The following is a 2,102-nucleotide window of genomic DNA, read 5'->3' on the forward strand; positions in this document are numbered from 1 at the left end:
TTTTGTATTTATTATGGTTTTGAAAAATGGAAAAAGTCTTGTAATTTAATAAGGTTGTTATCACTACGTCACCTTAAAACATTTTTTTATTTGTTTGCTCTATGGAAGGGACAAAATCGCCACTAAAATAAATAAACTATGCAAAATATTCATTGAAAAATACAAAATGTAACAAAAACTTTTATTTTATTACACGTAATAAAAATATATTAATTATTAGATTCAATTGCATATTCTTAACTTTGGACATATACATGAACTGGTAATGACTTCAATAAACAACAAAATTCAAACTTCGATTATTTCTAGGGATTAAATATATTTATTAAATGCAAACCAATAAAATCTTTTTAATCCTTTACAAAAGGGGTACGTCCCGCATCCTATTTTTTTCAAATAAAGCACAATGTTATCGAGAGCTTTAAACACCAAGCCCAAAAGATGCTTTAGGTTTGTTGATATTCTCCTTTATTATTCTTCATTGAACTAGGTTCGTAACTATTGATCTTTATAAACTTTTCGTGTTAGGTATAATGAAGGAAGCTGCCGATCATCGCTCTCCTTATGTGAATACGATGAGATCTTCATGGGATGCATGGAAAATGAGCTGGTTGTGCCATGTGACCGTGACACCATGGAGAAAGATGGCGGGTATAGGTGGAGATTGAAGGATGTGATGTGGGCTTCTGTCGGGGTTGTGGGAGAAAACGCCTTAGGAGTGACCGAGAAACTGGTGTTTTGTGATGGTACATGTAGGATTTTGAAAAGGTTTAGAACGGTTTGTGTGAGGAGGAAAGGGTTTGGTCAGCGTTTAGCACGATTGGCAACGATTGGACAACGTTGTGATTATCTTGTTCCGGTGAGGGCTTATCTTTATTCCAAGAGGTTCAAGTTTGTTATATGTGATTACTACCCAATGGGTAGTTTGTATGATCTACTTATAGGTATGTGCTTTCTTTTCTACATAATATTTACATACATTCAATTATGATACTATTAATTGTCATACAAATTGAAGTCATATTGTCTTGGGGTGGAGTGTTTTAGGGGCAAGAGAACATGGTCACACCCTCCTTACTTGGAAGAAAAGACTAAAGATAATCTCGCACTTAGCGCGTGCCATTTTCTTCATCCATTCACAAGCACCACGAGAAAGAAACATGGTTATGAATGTCCATGGAAACCTTAAAACCTCTAACATCATGATTGATGTTGATTTTAACGCGTATATCTCAAACTACGGCTTTTCACAACTTGCAATAGAAGTTTCTGACACGCGTCAACAAAAGACAACCTCATCCCAAGCTCCACCCGAACCATTGTCACAAAAGAACGACATATATCATTTTGGGTTAATCGTGTTGGACATTATAGGAGGGCCAAAGGCAATGGAGTGGATCCAATCATGTGAATTTGGAAGAAAAGAAGATATTATAGTTAAAGGTGAGTTTTTTGAGTTCCCAATTGAAGGGAAAGATAGATGGAAAGTTTTGAAGGTTTGGAACATAGCATTAGAATGCACCAACCGATCACGTGAAGCTAGGCCTTCAATTGAGAACATACTACTACACTTGAGTAATTAATAATAGTACTTAAGCATATACTAAAAATTAAATAAAACATCTCTGTTAAGATATATATTATATGTTCATATTATCATTGGATATGATCTTTATCAAACGTCAAAAGGTCCAACGACACACATAACCGAACAAAATCGAACCTAACTTAGACATAAACGAATTCAATTGTTGTGAGTTTATACCATGTGAGAACCATGACCGGTGATTGTACGTCAAAGTCTGTCCAACGCTAGTTAACGCCAGTTTATCATCAATATATTCAAACCATTGTAGCTTTTAACAAATCAACACAAAATGTATGACAGTGCAACGCCAAGTAAATAATTGTTGTGACGTTTAAGAAGGAATTCCAACAGCTTTGGGTTTTAGTCAATGCTGGGAGTGTGTAACAAATTATTTTGGCGATTTTGTTACTTATTTCTGGGTATTTGTGAACCATTTGCACATCTTCGAGAATGATTACACCTCATTCTTTTTAAACATCACAAATCACAATACAATGCTTGTTCATGAGAGGGC

General features: G+C 35.0%; 1 protein-coding gene across 1 annotated transcript; it reads left to right on the forward strand.

Annotated features, from left to right (window-relative positions):
- Positions 1 to 421: 421 nt before the first annotated feature.
- Positions 422 to 1,604, forward strand: LOC143551508 (putative inactive receptor kinase At1g48480). The gene is made up of 3 exons (XM_077041923.1): positions 422 to 450; positions 529 to 944; positions 1,048 to 1,604. The coding sequence occupies exons 2-3, from the start codon at positions 587 to 589 to the stop codon at positions 1,581 to 1,583; spliced, it is 894 nt and encodes a 297-aa protein (XP_076898038.1). The 5' UTR covers positions 422 to 450; positions 529 to 586; the 3' UTR covers positions 1,584 to 1,604.
- Positions 1,605 to 2,102: the final 498 nt, after the last annotated feature.

Source organism: Bidens hawaiensis, unplaced genomic scaffold (genome assembly GCF_021521415.1).
Source record: "Bidens hawaiensis isolate Kalapana, Puna unplaced genomic scaffold, B.hawaiensis_p1.1 tig00016460_1, whole genome shotgun sequence".
In the NCBI taxonomy this organism is placed as follows: domain Eukaryota; kingdom Viridiplantae; phylum Streptophyta; class Magnoliopsida; order Asterales; family Asteraceae; genus Bidens; species Bidens hawaiensis.